Source organism: Bradysia coprophila, unplaced genomic scaffold (genome assembly GCF_014529535.1).
Source record: "Bradysia coprophila strain Holo2 unplaced genomic scaffold, BU_Bcop_v1 contig_232, whole genome shotgun sequence".
Classification (NCBI taxonomy): domain Eukaryota; kingdom Metazoa; phylum Arthropoda; class Insecta; order Diptera; family Sciaridae; genus Bradysia; species Bradysia coprophila.
Genome location: NW_023503493.1, coordinates 19,883,481 through 19,909,776, shown reverse-complemented (window position 1 = coordinate 19,909,776; position 26,296 = coordinate 19,883,481). Strand labels below are relative to the sequence as shown.

Below are 26,296 nucleotides of genomic sequence, written 5' to 3'. Positions count from 1 at the left end.
ATTCAGAAAACAGCAGTCATCACATGCTTCATTTTACTCATATTTATTTAATTTCCTGAAGAAACAAAAAGAGCTATGAGTTGAAGGTCCAGCGAGCGATGTCTTACTCCTAATATGAGTCTCCTATATAGTCTACTAAAAGCGCTGAACAGGTGGCGCATTTCTTGCCTACCTCTTTAAAAAAAAAACTCATGTGAATTGCGGCCCTCGCTTCACTCTGGCAAAATTCACACTCGTGCAAACACTTTAGGAACGAAAAAATTTCTTTTAAGAACGCGATTTCACGCAAAAATTGTCGCATATAGTCCAATAAAGTCCAATGTTCGAATTTAACCACATGAATTACGATACTGGTCGAAAACACTTAATATTTTCAAATCTGCGATTTTCGAAGCCTCTGAGAATTACACGAGTTATCGTGTTATCAAGCAAGCAAGATTGTTCTAGACTTCTAGATTGTTCGACCAGAAATCCAGATTCACTTACTCGTCGAACAATTTTTTTTTCTGGAAATCCGTTGCAAAAATGTCGCGGTAACAAGTTGTGTTTACAATTATACTCCAACCTCACTACTCCAATATTATCCATCTACGAACTTAAAATCGGGTAAAAATTACTTAACTCTACAAATACGGCTGGTATCGTCTGCCATTATAACAAAAGAAGAATAAAAGAATTCTTAGAATTTTGTGAATTCGTTACCATCGGGTTAAGTGATCACGATAACAAGGAAAAGCGTCTGAGTATAATTTGGCGTATTTCCTGCCTACCTCTTGAAAAAATATAACTCGTGTGAATTACGGCCCTCGCTTCGCTCTGGCCACAAAGTTCACACTCGTTCAAACATTTTAGGAACGAAAAAAATTCTTTTAAGAATACGGATTTCACGCAAAAATTGTCGTATATCCCAGATTACTAGTCCAATTAAATTCCAATGTTCGAGTTTAACCACATGAATTACGCTACTGGTCGAAATTGATTTTTGAAGCCTCTGAGAATTACTCGAGCTATCGGTTTCTCAAGCAAGCAAAAACTCTTTTGGGAAGTACTTCTTAATTGTTAGACCAGAAATCCAGAAATTCACTACTCGTCAAATAAGAAATTTTTCTGGAAATCCGTTGCAAAAATGTCGTGGTAAACAAGTTATGTTTACAATTACTCCAAACTCACTACTCCAATATCATTATCTGTCAATTAAAACAAAAAATTTGAAAATCGGGTAAAAATTACTCAAGTTATCGCGCGGTAACAAGAGAAAGCGTCTGTGTAGAATTTCTCCCATCTCGTTGTTCGAACATTATCCATCTGCAAACTCAGCCTCAAGATTTTCAATCTTTGTCGATTAAGACAAAATCTTTGAAAATCGGATAAGAATTATGGAAGTTGTCGCGGTAACAAGTAAAAAAATCTCTTGAGAATTACTCCCATCTCATTACTCCAATATTGCCCATCTACGAACTTAACCTCATGATTTTCATTCTCTGTCGATTAAAACCAAAATTTTGCAAATCGGTAAAGAATTACTCGAGCTATCGAGTCCACAAGGAAAAGCGTCTGTGTAGAATTTCTCCCATCTTGTTGTTCTAACATTCTCCATCTGCAAACTCAACCTCAAGAATTTCAATCTTCGTCGAATAACACAAAAAATTTGAAAATCTGATAAGAATTAGGGAAGTTATCGCGGTAACAAGGAATAAAATTCTCTTGAGAATTACTCCCATCTCATTATCCCAATATTGCCCATCTACGAACTTAACCTCATGATTTTCATTCTCCGTCGATTAAAACCAAAATTTTGCAAATCGGTAAAGAATTACTCGAGTTATCGAGGGAACAAGTGTACGGACGTTTTCTGTATTTAACGTTTTTTGCCAATGTAGAACATTTTCAAAATATCATAGTGAACTTAGCGTTACGGACATTTAAGGGTATTTTCTTTCATAAGACCCTGACTTTCAGTCAAGGGAATAATCCAACACATCATTATTCGTGCAGACTTCCTGGTTTAAACGTATTCTCTGTAATGGTGACATATTCATTTACGAAAATGGAATGTCAAGCTCAGATTCACCAAAATGAATCCCATTTTGTTTGTCTGTTGCAAAATAAAGTCACATTTTTATATTTCATTTTGTTAAATGACGACAGAAATGTGCAATTTCACATCATTAAAAAACTTGTTCATTATACACCGATGAGACATTCTGCCATATAATACAAATCTCTTCCATCTTGATGAATATACCGTTCGTTTCATTTCAATGTTCTGGTGATTTTAAATGAGTAGATTGGAAGCCTAAACATAATTTTCGTCAACGGTATGATGCAGGTCACGCGAACTTTGTACGATAACTTAAGGTAATTTATTCTTTTTAATTTTTCTAGGAAAATATATCCCACTACGGAAAAGGTTTTTTTTTAGCAAAAATGAGGAGATTACGCGGAATATTACATTGAAAGTATTATCTTAAAGCTGCACTATGCAAGCATTAAAAAAGAGAGTATACTGAACTCTTGCATACTTACACAATTCACGACTGGTGGAAGTAGTGATGCTGAAATAGCAACACCTATTAATGGTCCAGCTGCTCCTTGGAGTAGAGCTATTGCTACGCCTGTACCAGATATTAAAGCCCATAAAACAGCCACCCAAAGGTTTCGTACATTTCCACTGAAATCGATTTTGATGAATTAGATTAGTGTTTATTCAGTTGAATTTACTTGAGCGGCACAAGAATGATTTTGTTTGAATTTCTTTGATTTGAAACTAGTAATCGAATTTCGTTGGTTCCTTTTGAAACATAAAGTTTCGTAAAATTTCGATATATTGGATCTACAGTAGTTCTATCGTGCCAAGGGCTTCACTTTCGATGGAAAATGATATTAACAACAGTCAGAACACTGTTGTTTCTCGATCTTGCCTTGCTTCGAAATGACGGGAAGAATGGAATTTAAGTCGCAATAGTTCTAAGATGATTTGACTGGCAAAATGGTAATGTTCTTAGATGTTACGATAAATTTTCATTTTCACTTTGTGCAAGGTTTTAATTTTATTGTACATTTTGGCAGAACAGCGGAATTAGAATATTTAATTTTCTTTTACGTAGCTGGCATGGTATTACATGGTACTGGTACATATATATATATATATATTTACAATGGAATGGAACCATTATTTTAACATGTTTACAAGATAAAGTTGCTTTAGATATGCCACCATAATCGCAATTTATGTAGCATTTACGCATACACACATCCACAGACTGGAGCATCTGATGCGAATGTATACTGAAATAACCACACAAATGACAAAATTACACCAATATAGGAGATACAACTTTATAGGCACTAAAAGTTTAGCGAGAATATCTATTTCACAAGTTAAAGATACTCTTCATATGTGACAAAAGCAGAAAAGCTGTGTGAATGTAAACTTAACAAGATTCATTGTACTAAAATTCCGTTTATTCATAAATCTTTGCTGCTACCCCACAAGTAATAGATAATTACTGGCAACATCCATATAATGTATACGTGCACATAACATGGAATATATATACGTAAATGACTTGTTTAATGTTGTTAGAAACGTTTAACGTTTTCTATTTATACACCAGGGAAAATATTTAGATATCAAAATTTATGATGCTCACATGCGTTGTTGTTGCACTACAACATAAATACATTTGCTGATTTCTTTTTCATTAGAAATGATAAAGCACTTAAACATGAGATCGTTTTTGCGAGATTTTCGTAAATTATTTCATGTAGGAAGTGAATTATGGCTGTGCAATCGAAATTGAAGACTACATAATAACAAGAGCATAAACATATGAGAACTTTGATCAACCAAATGTAGATTTTAGATTTTTTTTACAATAAGTATGTTATGATCAATTACACATTGAGTGACTCATATGGCGTAACCTAATTATGATGAATTTGTGTACATATAAATAGCCTAAATTTAGGCGACATATCAGTTATTTTATTTTATTTATATCATTTCATAAATGGCCGGGCCCCCTGACTACTTACAATTTAAACAACATCAGTATTCACAGTTGAGTGTACAAATTAAATTCTTTTCAATCTAAGTCGCACAAAGTATACAAATTTAATTTAAAATCACAACAAAATTGGATTCAAAGTTCATAAAAAAATTGAAAGCTCATCGATGCCTTAACGGTTCACAAATTCCCTAGCGATGACATTGCCAGGTCAGCGTTTATTATTGACTACAGCATGAAACAGTTCTGACCTAACGGTGACTTTAAATGATACGAAGCTAACCGTGTCCAAATCAACATTGGGTGAAAGCAGTATCTTACGTGACGCATCGTCAACCGACGATATTACGTTATTCTGTATCAAATAATCGATGACTTCCTCTTCGGTAACTGACGGATGTAAGTTGGACACATAAGCAATCTTATGTGTGTCGGACGAACTTTGTTGATGGATTGAACGTTTAGCGGTTGAACAGGCGAATTTTTGACATTATGAGATCCTTGTAAGAAAGTTGACGATGTAAGCACCTCGGCGAAAGAACTAAGAGCCTAATTATTCTCATGGAGATCTGAATATTTCGAAGTGTGGCTCTGAAGGCACGTCAAGCCGGTTAACTTGCTATTGGCTATAAGCTTTGCAAACTTAAGGAAGATGAATGGCTCAATTCGACATTAAGTACTGATTTTTCAGTTCAAATTAGAACAGACATTAAACTCATTTGGGTTGAATTGTAGGGGAGGGATTTTTTTGAAAGTGCTCCGTCGAAGCTATTTTTTCGTGTTTGTTCATATGCCCAGATAGCCCTTGGCCCCAATAGTCCAAAACCGCTGTCGTTTAATTTTCATATTTGCGTCTTGGCTGGTGGTGAAGGTGCAAGAGTCGAAAAACGGGTGTTTTTATACGTGATTTACTGCCGCTACAGACAATGGACACACATGTGTGGCGGCTCGTTGGATAGGTACTGTCCAGGAGAACCGGAGCAAGCATAGATATCTTACATGTTCTGTGCCATTGTTCGAAAATAACAAAAATTTTGGGTCAGTCAAAGGCCGGAAATTTTGATGAACTTCAAAAGGTGATATCTCGCACCTGGAGAATATTTATGGTCAGATCATTGGATGCAGACATCAAAAACAGCATAATTCGTGTATTTTTCTAAAATCAATATTTTGCTTTCGAGTAAAGGAAGACATTTGCTTTATACCCAAAAAAGTATCCTGAAACCTTTCACTTCTATGGCAATTGAGGTATAATTGTAGAGCTGGGTTAAGCCTCTATCAGGGCAATCACTGATCTGTACAACAACAGTCACCAGGTACAAAATATCACCTAATAAAGCTCATCAAAATTTCCGGCCTTTGACTGATACATACTTTTTGTTATTTTTGAATAGTGCTTGAGTACATATTTGATATCTGTCTTTGCCCCGGGTCTCCTGGACAGTACCTATCCAACGAGCCGCCACACATGTGTATCCATCGTCTGCAGCGGCAGTAAATCACGTATAAAAAACACCCTTTTTCGACTTTTGCACCTTCACCACCAGCCAAGACGCAAACATGAAAATTAAACGACTGCGGTTTTGGACTATTGGGACCAAGGGCTATCTGGGCATATGAACAAACCGTCGCAAAAAATTGCTCCGACGGAGCCTGGTCCACTTTAAAAAAAATCCCTCAGTGTTGTACCAGAGAAATGATATCCGTTTACATTCCTTTGACACATTCACAACGCGCTCTACCCCAGACAAAAGACGAATCTAACACTACATCTACCTTTCACCCATTAAATCCATTGATTAAGTATTGCCATTTTTATGTCTTTTATTCGTTAAATCTGTTCTATTCGTCCAATGATGTTGGTTCCGGAAAGTTAATTCCTAAAAATTCTTGGAACGAGAGGATTATGGAAAAAAAAGTTGTTTATAGAAGCCACGTTGTGCGACACAAAAGCAAATCGTTGGCTGCTTACTTTTTATAACATGAAAGAAAACTTCTGTCAAAAGTTAACAAACACTGAATGTGAACCCGATCTGATTCCACAGATAAATTGTAATGGTCGTCATTTCTTTTCTTTCAACTAAAATTAATCTAGCCATTTACTGGTGAATGTTTTAATTAAAAGAAAAAAATGCAAATTACTTATCTTGTCGCAACATTTTTTTCCTCTGCCAGAGAAAAGCAATCAAGGCTGTAATGGAATATTTCACGCGTTTCAATTGCAACATTTTAAAAGAAATACTGTCCCATTGATGCAAGAGAGCTCAAATTGCATTACATTTAATATAAAAGAGAGCGGCAAAGAATTTTCCAATAAAAATAATAATGACAACAAAGGCAGTATAAAATTTAGTTGTATACCCAAAAAATTCCGAAAACATTGTTATCCTTTGATTTCTAAGCTATGTATCCTCTCGGATGTATCAAAGCAGACAGTAAAACATCAAAAATAATTACACTAATTGAAATGAAATAAAATGGAATTAATTTGAATAAAATAAAACTTAATTGCGATAAAGCGATAAACGAAATGTTTTTTAATTTTTTTATTTATATTCGACTCTCAATGTTTTCAATTTATTTTTATTGACTGAAATTCAATTCAGTCAATAACTATGTATACGCGATCAGATTGAAAAAGTTTAATAAACAAATCTGGGCGGGCATGTTAGGTTCTTTGTACATGGTTCACAGTTTCCCCCTTTTACTGCAAATTCATCTACCCAGATGTGACCTCAGCATGCAAGCAGAAACACTTCGCTAGAAAATGTTATCCTTTCTCATAAATTCTAGAGTTTCACCTACATTTACTTATATATTTCTTAGATTTTGAAGTATTAGAATTGCCATTCACTTGAATCGGCACGAAATTCACAGAAGTCTGGTAGTTCGATGTCAATATCGGGGACTAATTATAATAAATATTTTTCATCCGAGCGGCGTCTCAAATGCGGTGAGAAGACGATGTTTTGTTGACGCTCTCTCTGATGACAGCTCAGGTGAGAAAATGTTTATTTTCTCACCTCTTGTTTCTCTAACGGGGTGAACAAAAGTTTTTTTTTTCTTTGCAACTGTCCCTTTGTTTTCGTTTTGAAAATAGTGAAGCAAAGTGATGTGTTGTTTCGTGGATAAAAACGGTTATTCACGCCACGCACGGATGAAAAATTATGTGTTCACTTCGGGGAAAAAATAGGAAATTCCAACTTTCACTCTTGTTGTAATTTCCTATTTTCTCGACTTGGTAAACAACTAACCATTTTTAGTCCTTCAAAAATTCAATCAGAAAAAATATTTTCTGATAGTTTTGCTTTCTATGGCTTTGTCGGCTTATTCTTTTCACTTAAGACGAATCTACACATGGCTAACTTGTTGCCTAAATTTCGGGGCAAAATTATTATTATTTTGATGATAATTTTGGACTCGCAACCTTTTTCGAAAAAGTACGACCATCGTTTGGTGTTAAAATGTGTAAGTTTTCAGCAAAAATTTAAATGTTTGTGTAAATTTTCGTGAAATATTGAGTTTTCTCGGACTGAGGTTACAGCACCACAAACCTTTAAATTTTAATTGAAAGCTAATACGATGTTCGTACATTTTCCAAAAAGAATGCGAGTTCAAAATTATCATCAAAATAATAGCCATGTGTAGATTCATCTTAAATAAGTATTTTGACGCTCACTAATATGGTATGTTGTGTATATTAGCTTTTGATGTATTAAAATGTCTCAGAGAGGGTAAAAGAAGTCGATTTTGTTTCGTCTTTATAAAGACACCGCTTTTCATCTTAATTTCAATATTAATCAAATCAAGAGTTGTAAAAAAAAATAAAGAAAAAAAGGGTAATCTAAAGAAGAAAAAAAGTCCCATGACAACGCATTATCTTTCTATGAATAAATTGAAACAAGATTATCTGGTGGCAATTAAAATGATATACTTCGTTGAAAGTCCAAAGAAAATGTTTCGTTTTCTAATACAATTGAGTGTTAAAACAACGTTTATTACACAGCCTTTATTGCCTGCAGTGCCCGCTCATAAGTATCGAAATAAAATACACTTACCGTCCTTTCATTTCCTCTGTAGGCCAATCATTAAATCCCCACGGCATTTCGGTTGAACCCACAATTAAGCCGAAAATAAGGCCAAACACCATTGATATGAACATCCCCAAAAATAGAGACAAAAATCCGGATTTCTGTAAATTTATTTGTTTTAAGCACTTGCTTTTAATTACATTTATGTAGAAAATCTGTGTAATCCCCCAAGAATGGCACTGATACATATATTGTATACAAAATATCATATTAAATGGCGGGAACACACCAGTTAATATTATAAAATGGAACCTCTTCTTCCTTAACATATTTTATTTTAATAATATGTGGGTTAAACGTGTAAATTCTGTATTTTCACATAAAGTAAAAGCTTTCGAAATACATTTTAATGTTCTTAATAACATTTTGGAGAACGACATTGCAGCTATGAGCCATAACATCTTTGCGATAAAGGACTTAAATGCTATTTCTTAAGTATATGTATAAGGCACATCTGTGGTTCAGACATGCTTAATGTTTGTGGATGATGTCTTAATAATAATACGTACAGATATTGATGTCTCTAAAGGGAATTGGATCCATCATTATACTGTTAAATATGTATACAAAATGTGTTATGTCTGAAGTGTGACCAACATGGATAATTTTTGTTCCATTGCAAATGACTAACATCAGTTTCAATGCCACGTCCAACATATGCGTCGCGCCATTCAGTCTATACGTTTTTTTTTTCATCAAAATAAATATTTTTAATATTAAGATGGTTACAGTTTCACTGACGTTTTAGGTTGGATAGCGTAACTCGCAAAATGGACATTGTAATTTGGTTTCGGTAGACCCGAGCAATTTTATATTCATAATTTAAATGTACAATAAATTAACCAAACTAATCCTCTCTTCTCTTTATTGCATTTTAATTGCATGATTACTGTTGTTAGTTTGTAACATCCAGCGTTTGGAAGGCAGGCGCCAGCATAAATTTAATATTTTTATTCTGAACATCAACATGGAATTTTTAAATTTAATAAACAAGAATTTAAAGCCGAGTCGACGTAGAAAATGTTTAGTTTTTAAATCGTAAAATAACCGTCAAGACACAACTTCGCATCATGTTTAAAATATCAATACTTTACACTCACATTCAATAATGTGTTTTAATCAAATCTTTCGAATGAAGTTCATTTTTGTTTTATCGTTCAAGGGTTGTTCTCATATGACGTCACACTCTAAGGGGGAGGGGGTTTTACAAAAAAAAAACTAATTTTTGAACTTTTTTTTGATCATTTTCAAATTATTCTTGTTCATTTCCGTACTATTTTTGTAAATTTTGGTCATATTGGGGGGGTCAAAAATTCTGTGTGTGACGTCATATGTGAACAGCCTATCATTCAATGAACGATAAAACAAAAAAATCTCATGCTAGAGCTACACTACACCTAGAACCTTCAATACCTCGATAACGTGACCGATCAGATCGTAACGACATTGCTATTAAGTCAAGACTTCTCCAATGTTATTATTGTGTTTTGCCAGAAATATTTAAATTCTACTGCTGCCCGAATCCAGCAAAAAACAACTTCGATCTCTTGCTGTATTAAAGGTACATCTCAGCCAACTTTCATGTTTTCCTAAGTAATCGAAACTACGCTAAATAATCCGTGGTCATCCTCAAATATTTAGACTTGTTATGCGGATTAAATTAAATTTTCTTCTTTTATACAAATTCTGTGACTACAAAAAACCGCACAAAGAACAATTTCTCTGAACAATTAACCACCGTTGAAGAGAAGATTCAATCCAAAAATAAAGTTTTGTTCAATGACTACATTCTTGTTTAGAGTTGCTGAATAGCAACAACATTCTGGTATTATCAAATCTGATTATCATACAGACTTTTTTGCTGGCAGTTTTCATTCAAAACTTTTTTTTTCTTACCGTGTACAACTTAAACAAGAACCGGAAATGTATACACCGAAATCTATTCTTTTGTTTTTTTAAATGTATATTCTTGTACAGTGCGGACGAATGCATTATACATCAAAACAAAACAAGTAAATAACGAGCAAAAAAAAACGAAACTGGGAGAAGAGCAGCAGTAACTAACTTCCAAGAAAACGGCCATAAATCTTTGCTACAGGAAAGAACTTGAGAAACAAGTACTATAGTACTATACTACTGGATACTCCTTTCATGTTAAAAAGTTAGGAAAAATGGTGTACCGTATGATTTAAAAAGAAAATTGTTACAGAAAATTTATATGAAACACGCGAAAACCATTTTGTAAAGTGTCAACTGTTTTATAAATTGTGTGACAATGTCGCAAAATTACGGAAAATAAATAGATAGCGTAGCGTGTAAACGCTTTGAATCTTCTTTTAAGGATCAGTGAATTCCATCACTGTTTAAAATGATTTAAATAGCATAATAGATTTAACCTGGCCCTTATATCAACACTACGTTGCGTATATCAAGATGCAGTATAGTCAGCCCACTGCATGCTTAGGAGATGTTAAATGGAAAAATAAGACGATTTAATCATGCGGATTTATCTGAATTTCAACAGGCCACATGAAGCGTGTGCAGTAACATGTGGAAGTTTCCTGCTTTAAACAATTTTAAAATTCTTTGTTGTTAAGTTATGGAAGTATTTTTCAAAGGAAAATATAGTTAGAGCCAAGACTGCACCTAAGACGTAGAATAAATTGCGCTTTTATCAGCAATGTCACAATACAAGGCTTATATTATAAGTAGATCTCGTAATTGGGAAGTAAATAAATGTATTGCATTGACACAAACCTGATATATTTTGCATCAAAGTAATATTTTGAATTGAATCGAAAATCAATCGACCCACATCTACAAAAATTTAGGTCAGAATTTCGTAATTCCTAATCTAGAAAACGAACCAAATGTTTGACCCGAACCCTTACTATATCTTACAAGTTCAACACACGATGTGTACTTCTAGGAAAATCTTCCATTGGGTGAAATGAAAGCTGCGCCATCAAAAAACGGTACCATTTTTTTACGTTGCAGCAAAACGCGAACCCTTTCTCTTTTACAAAACTTATATATCGGTTACAACTAGGCATGGTGAAAGCGTCTAACACGGTAAATATAAAAACCACTCGAATTCCACAACAATATGCAAATTCCCATTGATATCCACAACGTGTAACTTTAATTTTATTACAATGCACATAGGTTCACAATTACTCCAAAAATTACACGATTCAAATGAATGTATTCCCCGGATGACCTAAATTTTTCAATTATTCCGAATGTGTGCAAAACACATACACCAAATGGATAATACGTTTAAATTATGCCCTGTCGTTGTCGGTTTCACTACATTATTTCTGTAAATATTACGGCCAACGGCTTTCAGCTATCCTGTTCGCAGCATTTAACAAAAAGGAACCGAATCAAAGTAATTGATTTCCTAGAAATTTCAACGATTTGAAAATGCAAGTAAAGCATAGACGTGGATTAAACATTCCTTTTGGATGTTGTACATATACAATTTTCAATTACGTGTACCCAATAGTCATTAACAACCAGCGTTAAAAAGGTGATTAAAAACAGTTTTTCTGGTATATATGTTTAATGCTGTTTACGAGGAAACAACAAAAAGAGCAATTTTTCCAACACACTCCGTGTATTTGCAACCACAAAATGTATATATACACTCACGCCCATCAATTACCATTTATCACCCCAACCACCTACTCAATATTGTACGGTGCAAAATATATTTACTCGGCCTAAATTTTTGCTATACGTTGTTGCTTATCTTGATTGAAATGTGCTATTATACACGTACATACATTTAGATACGATTAAACAGGAAATGTTTACCCTTATCCTAATTTTCTTATTTCACTTTAACGTTTAAATTCGCCGTACTTCGGGTTCCAATCCCTTTAATTAGCACTATTTTATTTAATAAGGCACTTACCACTAACTCTCGATCCGATATGATGGTACCAAATGTTACTGACATGACAGGACCCATTAGTGGAGAGACTAACATGGCTGCAGTAATATTTGGTGCGTTATTTTCGATTAATCCGAGCGCAGCTAAAGCACTGAAACAAAGTTGTTTATGAGCGATAATAAGGATATATCAAAACACCATAACAGCAAACGAAGTGATTTAATAATAGTAAAGGAGATTATTCTACTACTGGCGTGTTTTTAATCTGCTTGAGGCCGAGTATATACCTAATTCAATCCCTTAACAAGATTTTTGTTTGATTTAATAAAAAATATTACAGCTCAACGCAACGCACCATGCAGTTCTGTCCCAATTTTTTTTTTCTATAGTCAGCGATATGACCATATTGTGATGTTTAATCGTGATAATGGTTAAAGTGTGTTTCTGCTAATGATTGCAACAACAACAAAAAATCAATAAACACAATGTGAAACCATGATCGCTAAGCTTACGTTTTTGCATTTCCAATCATCGCTAATTTCAACTATAATTCGGACGCATATAAAAACCTAATTTCCAGGCATTATACAAATGTTTGCCGTGCTCAAACAATAACATTAACAACATCGCCAAATAACAATGACCTCAGCTGTGCAATTATTTACTTTGATTATTAGTATAGTCAATAGTTTGAATGAATTTCGTGGCAAATAAAACCCTGGTACATAATTAACTAAACCCTATCGGGTGTGCTGTCTAAATATGAATTAGGTGTGTAGTTACCTACACACACATCCTGAGACAAAGCATTCAAAGTTGTGAATTATGTTCTTATATTCGCTGGTACTATCTTGTAACGTTCTTACGTATCTCGTAACTCATAAATACTCTCTTAGTACTTCATTTTTGTGCTTGTTATGGATGATAAGATATTGTAATTTTGTCTGGATGACATGAATGAGAAAAGACTTGGAAACACCGTTCGATTAAGACAATGTTATTTCGCCATTTCATGGGATATGTTGAAGTTGAATTGTCCATGGACTCTTTTACAAATATTGATGACTCCTTTCTTAGGACAGGGAATAGGGACACAATCGGGTAAATGGTAACTAAAAAATGCATGACTTCTAGTTCGTTTCAGTTGATGGTTACGAACATATTGTTAAAAATTTAAAAAAGAGAACTGATTGAAAAGCACATTTTCTAAAATGCAAAGTTTCATATTTACAGGTGGGCTAGTGGGCTACTGAAACACGTACATCGAGTATTGGTTAACAAATTACTCCACTTCAGAAAACTAGTAACCAAAAATTCAATTTATGGTTTCTGCATGTTTCGACTTCATAATTCTTTTTTCTTCGTCGCAATATGCAACCCTCCGTATTATGTGAAAACTGCATAACGAAATTTTTGTTTTTAAAACAAAACTGTTAGCACCATAGCACACAAACGCTTTTCGGTTTGTATGAAGAGGAATGCTGCGGTTATCACAGCAAGAACAAGGGTATGTCATAATTCGTAATGGTTGGTCCCGAGTACTTACAGCTACCACCAAGTTATTCGTTATTAATTTCTGGGTTCAGTTATGATGACAATTATTCTCACAATTTTGAACAGTTTCATGAATTACCACCTCCACACAATAGCAACTATTGAGTTTTTATGTTGAGGAAATTATGTAGGATTCGGCAAATGTTTGCCTCGGTTACATTGGTTAAATTTGCTGGGAAACTTCAAGTCTATGATCTTTTTTAATGTGTTATCCCAGAAAGGTAAACATATTTTGGTTGAAACTTTAATATTGTCTCCATTGTCAATGGATTCTTTGGCATCCATTACCATGAATTAAGATCCCATTTCAAACTATTTAAATCAAACATTTACATTCAAAGTCTGGGTCCTCATAAAACATACAGAAAGGATTCTCTTCACTGAAATAAACTGATAATATTTTCATGATCCATTTATTTGGATACCTAATTTACGTTTCAATATTTTCCTTTTCGTATATTTATCATTCAAGAATTAAACCCTTCCAGTTTATTTGCATAAATTCCTCAGTCGGTTTCCTTCATCTTTTTCGTATTTCTTTTTCGTATTCCCCTTACATATATTAGCATATAGTTGTAAAAACTACATCAAATACTTGTAACACAACGTATATACATACGATTTGTATATGGACCATGCATATAATCTCATATAACCGAAGACTATGAATAATATAAACCCCACTTTCTAAGTAGACCCGATGAAATATCTAAGAGCATTATAATGAGCGGCCACGATAACTCGGTAAGAAGAAAAAAAATAAATAGAAAAAGAAAAGTAATGTGAGATAATGTTGTGTGTTGAGGGGTTTTTAGGAATGTAAATAAACTTATACGTCACACAGAAACATTCGTACCATACAACATTGAATTCGGTTCCGGATTCTTGGAATCCTTTTGAATATGCACAAAATTTTCATATTACACCATGTTTCACATACGAAGAGGAAAATGTTATGTATGAGGTTTCTTCTTTTACGCATTGGAGTCTTAATTTATTATATTATATGATGGTGTGCGTCGTTCATATTTAAATGACTCAATATCTTTTTGATGATGGAACGTGATGTGAATTTATGATATTAAAAATGGTTTCAACTTTTGTGGCTCCTCCGATTTTACTAAGTAAAAAAGCAAGAAGAAAAAATAGTTTAAATAAAAGGAAAAATCGTAAAAATAAACTTCTTGATTCTCGGTTGTGTTCTGTGCGTAAGAATAGCAACTTATGCATGTTCATACATGTGAAAAATGAGCTTCTTCGTAAATCTTTTTTTTTTTCATTTATGACCTTCAACAAATAAAAAGCTTTTAATAAAAAAAAGATATTCATCGGAAGAATTGAAAAAGTTCCGCTTGGTGGAATTCCATTATTTCTCATGTTCTATGTTCCATTTAATTGTAATAAAATTTCTTTATTGATTCTATTTTAAGCTTCTTGTGTGGGTGAAGAGCATACAAGCATTTTTTTTGTTCTATCATCGAATCGGTGGAATTTTGCTGGTGCGATGTTTTATTGAGAATTTGGTTTTATTTACGGATTTCTTTTACACAAAATTATTTAATTTTTGTAGTCGCCGAAGCAAAAACAACAAACCCTTTGAGGAGTACAACGTTGTGTTCACACGGTACAAAGCATGGTTATGAACTCGTGTTAATTGAACAAGTCCCGCAGGTGCTTTTCGTTCAGATTGTAACACTAAAGTTTTTATTTGGGTGAATTATATTTCTCGCTGCTGTAACGTAACAAACAATAATTTAATTATTTAATTCGGGTATCTGGTTAAACGTTGATTTTCTCGAGAAAAGATGAATGAGATTGCGTCTGTTAAATTTAAAAATTAATTACGTCCTACGTCAGACAGAGGGTAAAACGTTTTTCCAACTAACCATTGCCTTTATGTTCATACACCTGAATTAAAAACCTAATCTTTTGTTTAGTATTTCTGCCGTAATTCGGAAGAAAGCAATTTTCAACGAAATAATAAAAACGATTCATTCGAAATTCTTTAGTTTTACTATGCGCCTTAAATTTAGGTGTCCCAAATCAAATCAGATGCTGTATATGACTCACCGCGGTCCATTTAGCATATTTAAAGTTTAATTTACATTTTTGCACATTTTCATCAAATTTTGTGGCGAGATTAAAGTCTCAAAATCACCAACGGGGTACTTTGACAATCAGTCATGAACTCAAAAAATATTTTTTAGACTTGATCTTTTTTATAAAATAATCTATGAAGCCTGGAGATTAGATTACCATGTTGACTCAACTTTTTATGTACACTGAGCCCACCGTAAAAAATCGATATATGTGACATGGACCGAAAACGACGAAATTTTCGAAAATCGACCTGGCGGCAGCATAAAATTAAAGTTTGAAATTTTTTTTCTTCCATAAAATGATGAGATGGACCAGCTGAGTGGACTTCCGGCTGAGCCTTAAAAGAACTAAGACATTTTGTAAAAACCGCTACACCCTATTATTTATTAACATTAACACGGACAGCATTTTAAAACACTATGTAGAAATGTGTGCTGCATGTTGTTGCAATAGAAAAAGGCTAACGTAAACGAAATGACGGTAACGTCTTTCTAATTATAGTTCTCATTAAGAAATATATACTCACTCAGCAGTTAAAATTAAAAGTAGATAGTCAAATGACAGTGCACCACCAGCTCTTACGCCATCAACCACTTGCTTTACGGTTAGTTTCGATTTAATCGAATCAACGAAACTATTCCATTTAGAATATTCTTCGTCGTCGCTAGAATGAAAGTGGAATGAGAAAAAAAATGTAACAAAATTGATCACAAAGTCGCAATTTCTAATTTAAATCTTAATGAGCAATTAAATTAGTAAATGAGCAATTGTTTGAGACAAAATCGATTTGAAAACAAAAAAAAATTGTAGAAGTTGGGTGGTAAAAGTAAGCTTTATATTATTTGTACGAGTTTCTAATCAGAAATAAAACTAAAGCACTGCGAACTAAAAACTACAGTAGTAGGCTTAAATTTCATTTAGGAAAATCAGTGGGAAATGAATTTGTGGCTTTGTATTCAAGATGAGTCTGTGTTGACTCATTCGGTTTCAGTTTGCTCACATACCTGAACGAAGTTCAAAAGAAGTCGCAATTATTAACATTTCGTTTTTTTTTTCATTTTATCTACGTACGCGCACGGCAGTTTAAATTATATGGATCACACATTACCTGTACGGCTCTTCAAATGAGTTACTATCTTTCAGTGCATCGTACGTTACAGTGCATGGAAGTACACTGAAAAAAAAATGGAATTAACGTCAGCTTTCATTAACGTTTACATAAAAAGGAAACTTGTAATTAGCTGCAATCAAAGACTTTATTTGAAAGGATCGTTTTCATAAGTTACTTCATCATGTGTGGCATAGCACCGCAAAAGTTATTCAAAAGTTGGATGTAAATAACCAAGTGGAATTCCTATACATTGTTTTTCAAGTGGTTGAGGTACATTTTGTTTGAGCTGCTAAAAGTTGTTTTTCATTATTATTTTTTCTACAGTATTTGCACTTTATTGAATTCTTTTACGAAACAGTAATAAATTTACGAAGCATATAACAGAGTCACTATTAAATTCACATCAAATGAATATCTATATGGCTCCACATAATCGAAACAATAATCGTTGTTCTGAACTTATTATCATCAGTCGTCGTTCCGACGGAAGATTGTTGTTGTTGTTATAGTACGATTTCACTGAGTTATGTATAGTGAAGGATTGGATATATGTTGAACATTGTATGGAATTAAATTTTGATAAATCGAATGGAATATCAAAATTATATTGGATTCCTCATAATCCTCTTAATTATTGCTGATGTACCTCCAGTGAAGCCCACAGTATACACTAATTAGAATTTCTGTTAGGCAACTGGAGTTCTTTTTCTTTTCAATGTATTCAATTTAATTATCCATTAATGTCTTAACAACAGAACAGAATTAGAACAGAACAATACAAGTGAATGTTTTGTATTCGCTCCATCGTTTCACTAAATATCTGTCTTGGAGCGCTGTTAGATATTGACCGAACAACTGAATTCCGTAAGGTCATTTTCTGCCGAAGATAATAGTTTCGATAATATTGAAACTTATGCAGCTTATAATATTAATTCGTTCATAAATCAGAACAGAATTATCATATATCGACATTCCTCTATTCCTTCAATAGCACCCGGGGTTCATTTAGCACACACCTCCAATAAATCAACTATCTACAGACAATTCTACTAAACACAATTCATTTTCCAGTACATTTGGTCTACATATAAATTATTTAACGGTTAAAAACACTACATTCCTCTAATTTATAGTGTCAATTCATTATGAATTCATGTCTCTCCGCATAAATCATGAATATTTATTTTGCCAAAATTGCTACTAAAATTACACTCAAAAACTACTACAAAAGAACATAAATTTTAACATTCATTCAACGTCATCGCAGATTTTATTTTAAAACAAATAACTGGACGATTGGATGACTGTGAAAGTGTATTAATCAGAATGTTATGTTGTTTTAAGTGGTTACCAATAATGCTGCACATGATATAATTTTTAATCAATAAACGCCCCGGTGCACGCATTCATAAAAGTAAATTAATTATATTATTCGAACGGGATTGCTTTGTGCATGTGTACGACGTATTGTAGTATACAACACAGTACACTCTGTAAATATAATGTACATGATTGACTTTGAAGTACCTTACACTCGAACCGAAATTAATTCCAATTTTCAATTCGGTTAGACAGTGAAGTGTCGTTTCGCATGGATCGCCAGATTGAAGTGGAAATATAACGTGATGGTAGTTTCCCTTTTTGTCACAGCTCCAAGTAACATGTTCGATATGCAGTTTATGGAGCAGCTCCTCGAGGACCTGTGAACGGAATGTTAATTTAACATTAACGAGATACCTGAATGGAAAGTATTGATCCTTTTCCCAGGAGTTTAATGTCTGATTTATTACTTCATTTCCGTTTACAGTCAATTTTCGTCAAACATTTCTCAAGCTATATATTTTCTGAGCATGGGGCAGAAAGGAGAGTCACAGTCTATTGAATTTAAAATTCAAAATGAATTTACAAATAAATTAATAAATTAATTATCACCGAGGTCAAAAATACTTCTTCGCGCCATTTACATGGATACAAAATATTTATCTCAGCATTTGAAGTCGTTACTCCTTCAGTTCATTTATAAATTAAATTTGAAATTGCTCATTTTAACAATGTTGTGTGTATTAATTGCTTCCGAGTCAGTTAGCTTAATCTGTTTACCTTCCCAAAACATTATTCGTATGCTAGCGGGTATGCCAATATCTAACCTTTATTTGAGAACTAGCAAATTACGAGCTCACTAAATTACCTTATATGCATTACATACACTACCCAGTCTCTCATCTAGAACCATCACTCAATGCCAACATATTATATCGTTTGTAACATAACCATTTATGCGCCACTACCACAGCAATTATCATAAAACAATTTCCACATAACATCTATTTCATGTGACTCTACATACATAACATAAATGAAATTTTCACAGGTGACTAAACTGTGATAGCACCATAACTGTTAAGGCTTCCGCAGCGATTTTGTAATGAATTTTATCGATGACGTTGCATTTCAGTGAGTGTGGATGGGTGTCATTGGGGTCTTTTTTTCATTTAGTTGGCTGTGAAGTGGTTAATGACTCAGAAATTGATTCTCTTTCGGTTGGCTTTTATTTAATTCATTATTTTGGGAATTAGTTGTTAAGTTATTCAATAGAAAAACAAGACTTTTAACCATTGGTATTTAAATTGTGACAAGTTGTTTTTTCGCTTTGCAAATTTTTGCGAGAGTGACGAGAACAATCGATTTCATTCGTTGAAAAATTTAATATAAAAGAAATCGTCCAAGAAAACTCACAAATTGTAATTTGAAATTTTTAAGTTGATTTGACTTTAATAAGAACGTTTTCGTGAGACTTTAAGAAGTTATTACAGTAAAATTTACAAGAAAAGACTTATAATGCATTTGCGCTACTCACCTAATATTAACCGATTGTTCGGTTGCTATATTTATGCATAATTTTGAAGCCAGAAGAAAGCCATAACGAACGGATTTCGCATAAAGTTCAGAAAACATATTCAAGTGAGATGTTTAGTCAGGCTATGGGGGCTATGGTTATATACATATATGTGTGTGAGAGTGTGACGAGTTTTTCCGGGTGTAACCAAAATATGTTTTGAGATGTTAAATTTCACAAAGATAAAGTACGTAAATAATTAACACATGTATCTTATAACATTTTGTTAGCTCAGTCATGCTTAAGCAATTAAGTAAATTGTTTTGTGTTATTTATGTAAATAACTTTATTTATGTGATCGCTTCACACAAAAAAATACTTTGAACATCAATTATGTCATAAGGGTTTCTAATAGGGTGGCGACATTTAAAAAAAAAACAATTTTGTTGTACGTCTAAAAGTACTGCTTTGCAAACATAAAAGATCCAAATTTTGTATCTAAGTTGTTATTGCCGTTCCTCTCCGCTCCTCTGATTTATCTCGCTTCGTATGCTATTTTAAATGACAAATGATAGAAACCATAACAACAACAACTCAAATAGAAAGTGGGATGTTTTACATGTGCAAAACAGTAGCAAAAACAATTAAATATTCAATAAAATCGAAAATTTTGATTTGTTTAACATTCCTGTGGAAAATCGGTTCGATTTTTGTGAGGTCGTTTTAACAAGAATGCTCATACCGAACTTTGAATGCAGTTTACAATTTTTGTACTGCACCATCACTGATGGTCCATCAGCAACCCATAAATGAGATGATATCGTTATGGGTGTCAAATGAAGTTTATTGTAATTTAGCCTTCTTGGAGCTCGAAGCTTTCAATGAAATAGGGATGAGCCGATCACAAAAAAAAACTTTTATGAAGACATAGATATTCCTACCATTTTTATAAATTCCACATTCCACAGTGAAGCCTTTAAATTCTATTTTTATTTAAGAACTAACACTGAGATTAACCTTGAATCTGCTAGTTTTTTTGCTTGACGTATATCTCAATGTTTGTTATAAAATTTTTTAATTCTCAAGTCCGTCGATAACAGGCAAATCGCCGCTTCTATAAAGTTCAATAAATCATGCCACCCTAATGCATGTGCGATGTTCAGAAACTATGCTAATAATATGGAAATTGAAATTATATATTCTGTATGGTAGTCATATAAACAATCTCGAAATTAAATGTCTCGTAGAAGCCAGCAAAAAAATTAGTTTTTAACGCAATTCGCTCAATAGGTATGTTCCATTCTGACTTATTTCGAAAACTTTTTTCTGGAATATTCATCAAATTCCTTAATATCGTCAATATTAATTCAAATTCCAGTCTCTTGAATTTGACGATGTTGTAGCAAATATTCATCATGAATTGTTTGTAACGACAGGCAATAAAAGCACCGAGTATTGTTAAAGAGTGAGTTTTAAGCTTGTTGGGAAACGGAACATTTTCATTTACACGAAGTAAATTTTAAACAAGTATCTCATTTTAAAAGAAAATGCGGAACTTTCGTCGGTATTTTTTTTTCTCTTCTTTAATTTGATATAGGGGCGAAAACCGTGTATACAGTTTAATTTACGAGTGTATTAACTGTAATAAGTCTCCTAATTTCTTGTTTTGTAAGACAAGAACGAAGAAAAATATTTATAAAAAAACAGACTTTCCTCTTGCGACATGGGAACGAGAAAAAAATTTCTAATTTTATAAACTTCTTGTTGGTCCCCATGTTCATCCAAATGAAAGAATATGTACTGTCAACCCTCATAAAATACTACCCGTTTCATGACGTAAATGATACTTACTTTTTCCATTGGTACTATGTAATTATTGATGTCGTCTTTTAAGGCATGTGATTGTTGACCATTTCTTCTAACACCTCCCTGATTATTCTGACGATGTCTCGTATTTTTGTCACGTAATTCAACTTCAAGGCGTAAAACGGCATTGTTTTCGGGAAGGTTAATATTAAGGTTATTACCATGCAGATGGTTGGGCTGCCGTACTGTGTAAAAATCGGGTTTTTCATACTTTGTGTCTGCGGGACCGAACAGAAAACAAAATATTAAGAATTTTCTGCTGAGTTACGAAACTAATAACGATAATGAGATGGATTTAGTTTTCAATAAAGAAGTTTCGGTTGATTGAAAACCATTTACAAAAGTTTATGACAAACAATTTAAGATTCTTTCCTATCTATATCTGTACAATGCTTCGGGTGGCAAAATGTTTTCGCAAGCAAAAATTGCGCTATAAACAACATTATGCTAGATGTTGATGTATATGCTCATTTCATTTGCCCTTCGAGATCAGTGTTCAATGCCAAAGTGGATTAGCGAGTTTTCCTATTACCAAAGGCACTTATGATATCGAAATTAAGAATCTTTGTTCATACAATCAATTCATGTCGTCTTGTCTATACTTTCTGTTCAAAAAAACGTTGATTATGTTTTTTAAGGCAGTTCACAGTGAAATTATCGTTTTATCTGATTGGAATTGATATCTTTAAGAGCTACAGGCGAATGGAAATCCAATCGACGTTCTTGTTCGTTTATCGTTTTTATTTAAAACTTTTTTTAAATTCCGTATCATTGATTATGAATATTAAATTCGCTTCTTCTTGAGTTCCTAATTGTTGTTGTTTGTTGATTACATTGGTTTTCAACGAGTTTTCACTTAATTTTAACGATTGGCGTGAAAGAACATACCCTGAACAAGTTCTCGTTCAAAATTCGCTGTTGGTACAACGATAAGAAACACAACGCCTGGCATGTCTTTCGCTTATCAGAAATTTTCACTAATTTTATTGACTACACCATCAACCTTAACGAACAATGAGACAATACAAACAATAGAATTATTATCACACTAATTGCAATTATATGCCTCTTGGAACTCAATTGAAAGTGTACTGAAAATGTTGGCGTAATTACGATCGATCCACTAATTTGCAAGTTATTGTATTTGCGCTTGTTATATTTCAATTTTAATTGGCTACACATCGAGAATGTAAATTTGCATATATTGAACGAATTCGTCAAAGCGACATAAAATTTACGTTGTATGTACTAAGTGATTCTAGTCGTATGTATTTCCATCTCATTTTAATGTCATCATAATCTCAACATAAAAAACATAAATTTTCTGTTCATATAAGCGGACTTATTACAATAATCGAAAACCTCGACCATTATTCACAAAATATCTCTAGTGCTTATTGACAACCATGATTGAGTTAGCCCCGTTGCAGAAAAAAAATCAACAATTAATTTTGTCGTTTCATTGTTGATTTTCCTTTAATTGGGATGAGCACACCATTACAATCGTTTTAAAACACTTGTCGCTCAAAGAAGAATTCATTCACAAGATCACAAGTCATAAAACTTTTCCACTGTTCAAAAATACCTACGCTTGCATTTTTCCAGCTCACAGATGGATTTTTGCATTTAAATTAAAACAGAAATCAAGAAATACCTTAACCTTTTCAACATAACGCAACCCACAACAATTTACTTGTACTATTATGTGCTTGTGATTAATGTTGTGGGTGAACTGTACAGGGGCATTATGTGCTTGTAAATATTCCCTCTATTACAATGTGCAAATTCACGATTCTGGAAAATTTGAGGCAAACTGAATTCTTTACTTATTACACCAAAGGTATGTGTACAGTACTACATACATACATTATGCATAAATATTCGTACGTATGTGTATGTAGAGCGGTACCATAAAATATGATTCTTGGCTGGTAGAAAACAATTTTTATTTTACGCTTCACGTATTCATTTACATATCAGGCCAGAGATGGTAGATGGTGTTAATTGATATTTTTAATTGCACATGTACGAACAGCGAAGTGAGAAAAGTACTTTCAGTTATTTACCAAATTAGTTAATCGTCAGTCTGAAAATGGTAAACGTGTTGCACTATAAAGGTTATTTTAGCAGGAAAATATTACAGGAATTATGTCAAGAGTTTTTTACTCGTTCAATTAGCCTGCGCTTTATTGTTTTAACCGAAGTACATCAATGGGGGAACGTTGACGCGTGTAACGAAACGTATTTAATGTTAAGATGCGAGTATAATATAAATGCAAGACACGTCGTGCAAGCCATGACATGAATAATAATTAAATTAAAGTGATAAAGACTAAAATGACCTTCATAAGAACAATCCTCCACTTCTCCGACTCAAGGTTATTTTATAATGAAAAGGTACATCTTAGAATTGTGCAAAAAGTTTTATATAAAAATGCCATTAGGGATACATTAATAGTAATGACAAGATAATTTTAGCAACCATATTCAGCATAATAAGCAGACGAGAAATGCGTTTTCCGCTGTTTTTAGTACAAACCTTAGCAGTGCTATGCAGAAACTTTACTTTTAGTGTCAAGCGAAAAAGCTTCTATTCGTTTTTGGGACTTTGTCTTATAAAGATCGTCTGAACAAAATTCAAACAAAACTATTTACTCAAATATAGCGTCGAAAATAAATAGACTCCGACACAAAGTAATAATTGTAATAACATTGTAACAAACGAAAGTCTGCATTTTATAACTTTAGAAGTCTCGTTGTTCATTCATAAAAGCTGAACATTTTCTGATGTAAAATATTAGTTTCGGACTCATTGAATTAGGAGTAGCAACGAACATCCGAATTTCAATTCAAGTTCATTTTAAAACGAACAGGGTGTTGTACACACTGAACTTCTTGTATTGGAAAACATAAAAATCATTCTTAAAATTTCCATAAAAACATAGCTAACGCCGACCGGTATGAAACACCTATTCGTATCAAAAGCCTTTAATGTGAAACTCATCACCTCTCTCACTTCATTCTCTTCTCTGCTGAAAAGCCATGAGCCCTAAAATCACTTACATTGCCCATTCTTTGCCTTGTTATCATGCAGAAAGAAATTGCCGGAGGCAGCCCCGTAGGAAGTCAAATTTAAGAAAATCCTTTATGAACCGCTGTATAAGGCCATAATTACCTATATTTGACTATAAATGATGACTTTACAGATAAATATGCCATTATATAGCTCAAAATAGCTATATATGACTATATTTACCTATATATACCTAAATATAGCTAAATATAGCTCATAGCTGTATATAGATGACATATGGAATGCCTGCAACCCCAAACACAAAACCAATTCTTTCTCTGTTAACAGAAACTGTCTAAGTACCATTTTTCCCAAGATATTTCACTTTTACTAAAATCCAATATGGCTGCCGGCAGCCATTTGGTTAGGAGGCCGGAAATAGTACTGATGATTCACATTTATTATTACCTTTCAAACAAAAAAAATCATGAAATTCGGTCATCCGATTTCTATAAACTTTTTTTTTGTCGATTGATATTGTAAATATACCTGTTTATATTTGTTATATATATTTGACGTATTACTTACAAGTGTTGAGTTTTATTTGCCGTGGATATCTTCGAAAAACTCTAAAACACTTGTTGGGCCCCAGCTCGCGAGGGGTCGACTGATTTGACATTGTATAGACAACCACAATAGGGAGTCCAATTCGACGTGTTACAAACGTATGCGTAAACCTATAAGATCCCAGTACGGGTCTAAAAAAGGAAAATAATTTTAAAATTTTGAAATCCAGGGTAGTATAAATGAAGCTTTTTAATTTTGAATCAAACCCCACAAAAAAACTAATAAAATGTTCTTGACAAGTCGCAATAATGTTAACGAAATGTTTTTTGAAAATTATTTTTTTAAATGATTACTTAAACTTAATTTGTGTAAAGCTAAAGCTTTGTTACAGGCAAAAAATGGTTTTTCCGTTTCAACTAATAAAGTCATACAATTTGAATTACGCAAAAAATGGTTTACAGTAGGGTGTGTCGATTTCAATTTTTATTTTTAGAGATTCATGATTCCGACCTACCGCAATTCAAAAAAAAATCTACAGATGATTTTGCAGAGTTTTCACTCTGTACGGCATCTAGAGGGTCTACTAGGGGTGGAATTACGGCTGCAGTTATCTATGTAGAAAAGACTCTTTTCTACGTAGAAAAGATTCTTTTCTATATAGAAAAAGAATCTTTTTCAACTTAAAACGTTTGATTTTTAGAGGCAATAGTATGCGTTATACAAACTGACGATGAATTCAATCAAAACAATTATGCCTACTACGAATACGCATAAAATTGCCTCTAAAAATCAAACGTTTTAAGTTGAAAAAGATTCTTTTTCTATATAGAAAAGAATCTTTTCTACGTAGAAAAGAGTCTTTTCTATATAGAAAACTGCAGCCGTAATTCCACCCTAGAACATACAAAAATTAAAAAAGTTTGAAAAATGTTTTACCGTCGTTTTGGGTGAATTTTTTTCGGGCTATTGTTGTGATAGCTCATTTTGTAGGTATTTCAATAGCGCATCCAGCAAACATACAGTTTAGATAGGTAAATTTAAATATTTTTTCGTTTCGCTGTTGGAAGGCCCAAAAATGGGGCATTTCTTCAAAAGCTTATATAGCAGCAATGTAGGTAATAATCACTCTCAAATCGACCTTTTGCACTCGATTTAAGCTTGGTATGACTAAGAAAGAAATGGTGCTAGACAACATCTTGATCTAGAATGGAAATATTAATGAAAGGAAATGTTTCGAACAGAAGTGACTT

At 33.2% G+C, this 26,296-nt stretch overlaps 2 protein-coding genes and 1 long non-coding RNA gene across 3 annotated transcripts in view; 2 read left to right on the top strand and 1 right to left on the bottom strand.

Moving 5' to 3' along the window:
- LOC119075657 overlaps positions 1–22,573 on the bottom strand; it is a 35,825-nt gene extending 13,252 nt beyond the window's left edge. Inside the window, exons 1-8 of the mRNA XM_037182166.1 lie at positions 22,355–22,573; positions 21,452–21,684; positions 18,292–18,464; positions 16,762–16,827; positions 16,180–16,317; positions 12,021–12,150; positions 8,069–8,202; positions 2,527–2,671 (exon numbers count right to left, since the gene is read on the bottom strand). Coding sequence (XP_037038061.1) covers positions 2,527–2,671; positions 8,069–8,202; positions 12,021–12,150; positions 16,180–16,317; positions 16,762–16,827; positions 18,292–18,464; positions 21,452–21,684; positions 22,355–22,418 — 1,083 coding nt within the window. The 5' untranslated portion in view covers positions 22,419–22,573. The remainder of the gene's footprint in view (positions 1–2,526; positions 2,672–8,068; positions 8,203–12,020; positions 12,151–16,179; positions 16,318–16,761; positions 16,828–18,291; positions 18,465–21,451; positions 21,685–22,354) is intronic.
- The window catches only part of LOC119075648, a 162,951-nt gene that overhangs the window by 73,272 nt on the left and 63,383 nt on the right, over positions 1–26,296 (top strand). The window lies entirely within an intron of this gene.
- Positions 12,693–25,706, top strand: LOC119075682. Its single transcript, XR_005087432.1, has 3 exons — positions 12,693–12,702; positions 13,296–13,302; positions 25,634–25,706. It is a non-coding gene; the product is annotated as an uncharacterized LOC119075682 (long non-coding RNA).